General features: G+C 51.0%; 1 protein-coding gene across 1 annotated transcript in view; it reads left to right on the top strand.

Moving 5' to 3' along the window:
- LOC140479529 (probable voltage-dependent R-type calcium channel subunit alpha-1E) overlaps positions 1 to 305 on the top strand; it is a 1,102,593-nt gene extending 1,102,288 nt beyond the window's left edge. Inside the window, exon 33 of the mRNA XM_072573344.1 lies at positions 282 to 305. Coding sequence (XP_072429445.1) covers positions 282 to 305 — 24 coding nt within the window. The remainder of the gene's footprint in view (positions 1 to 281) is intronic.
- Positions 306 to 1,735: the final 1,430 nt, after the last annotated feature.

Genomic DNA, 1,735 nt, shown 5'->3' with positions numbered 1-1,735 from the left:
ATCCTCCCCAGCCCTGATGGTGAGGAATTCAAGGTGGGGGGGAGCAATGTCGGTCCAGCGTTGCAGTGTCCGTGCACCACTAATTGTTGATTAAAAAGCAAACCCCTCCCCCCCTTTGTCTTACCCGAGGACACGGTACAGTCCATACGCTGGATAGAAAACCCATCAGCCTGAAGTGCGCAGTTGGGAAGGGATGGATTGAGCCAGGTTTCTGTGAAGCAGAGTGTACAGCAATCCTGCAGTTCACACTGGAAGCTCAATTTGTCCACCTTGTTCTCCAGAGATTGGACGTTTGCTCGGAGTAAGCTAGGAAGGGGGGGGCCTTGAAACTGCGTAGTCTCAGACAGCCGAGGAAATTTGGCATGACAGTGGATACTTTGCCAGCTTTTATATGTGCACCACCGAGAGCATTCCATCTGGCTGTATCATTACCTGGTATGGAGGACAAAGTGAGGACTGTAGATGCTGGAGATCTGAGCTGAAAATGTGTTGCTGGAAAAGCGCAGCAGGTCAGGCAGCATCCAAGGAGCAGGAGAATCGACGTTTCGGGCATGAGCCCTTCTCTAGCCCTTCCTGAAGAAGGGCTCATGCCCGAAACATCGATTCTCCTGCTCCTTGGATGCTGCCTGACCTGCTGCGCTTTTCCACCAACACATTTTCAGCTCATTACCTGGTATGGTAACTGTACCATGCAAGATCAGAGACGGTTACAGAGAGTGGTGAACCCGGCCCGGACAATCACAAAGACCAACCTCCCATCTATAGGATCCATCTACCAGGCCCCGCTGTCAAGGAAAGGCCGCCAGCATTCTCAAAGATCCATCCCATCCTGGCAATGTTTTTCTACAACCTCTACCATCGGGGAGAGGGTACAGAAACCTGAACACACACACCAGCCGGTTTGGAAACAGTGTCTACCCTACTGTTGTTAGAATACTGAATAGACTCACAAACTCTTAACATTCACCTGTCCCTGTGTTTTAGTTTTTGCTGCTGTTGCCCTATTATTTCAGTATCTATGTTTGTTAATTCTGTGATCTGTCTGTATTGCTCGCAAGACAAAGCTTTTCCCTGTGCCTCGGTACATGTGACAATCAATTCAATTCAATTCACGATGATTGGTTATGGACCAACTTGTACAGGTCCCATCTCTCTCTCTCTCTCTCTCTCTCTCTCTCCCCCATCCCCCCCAACCCTCTGATCAGCATAAGCCCAGAGCAATCCTGACCAGCCCCTGGTAAAACATGACCATTTCCCCCTCTCTCTGTACCTACCCGTTGTGGCTTGACTCTGTAGATGAGCTGTCGCCCTACCCCCAGGTTATCCAACTGATGAAGCACCTGCTCAAATTCTGAGAGCTGCTCAATTCCTGCAAACACTTGGAGGAAGTATCCAGTACTGGGGGGGGGGGGGGGGAGAGACAGGTCTGTCACTGTATAACACTGGGATACAGTACTGGTGGGGACAGGTCTGTCCCTGTATAACACTGGGGTACAGTAGTGGTGGGGACAGGTCTGTCCCTGTATAACACTGGGGTACAGTACTGGTGGGGACAGGTCTGTCAGTGTATAACACTGGGGTACAGTACTGGTGGGGGACAGGTCTGTCACTGTATAACACGGGGGTACAGTACTGGTGGGGACAGGTCTGTCACTGTATAACACTGGGGTACAGTACTGGTGGGGACAGGTCTGTCAGTGTATAACACGGGGGTACAGTACTGGTGGGGACAGGT

The sequence above is a fragment of the Chiloscyllium punctatum genome, chromosome 7 (assembly GCF_047496795.1).
Source record: "Chiloscyllium punctatum isolate Juve2018m chromosome 7, sChiPun1.3, whole genome shotgun sequence".
NCBI classification, from domain to species: Eukaryota; Metazoa; Chordata; class Chondrichthyes; order Orectolobiformes; family Hemiscylliidae; genus Chiloscyllium; species Chiloscyllium punctatum.
Note: the sequence above shows the minus strand (reverse complement) of the source record. Positions and strands in the feature narration are given on the sequence as shown.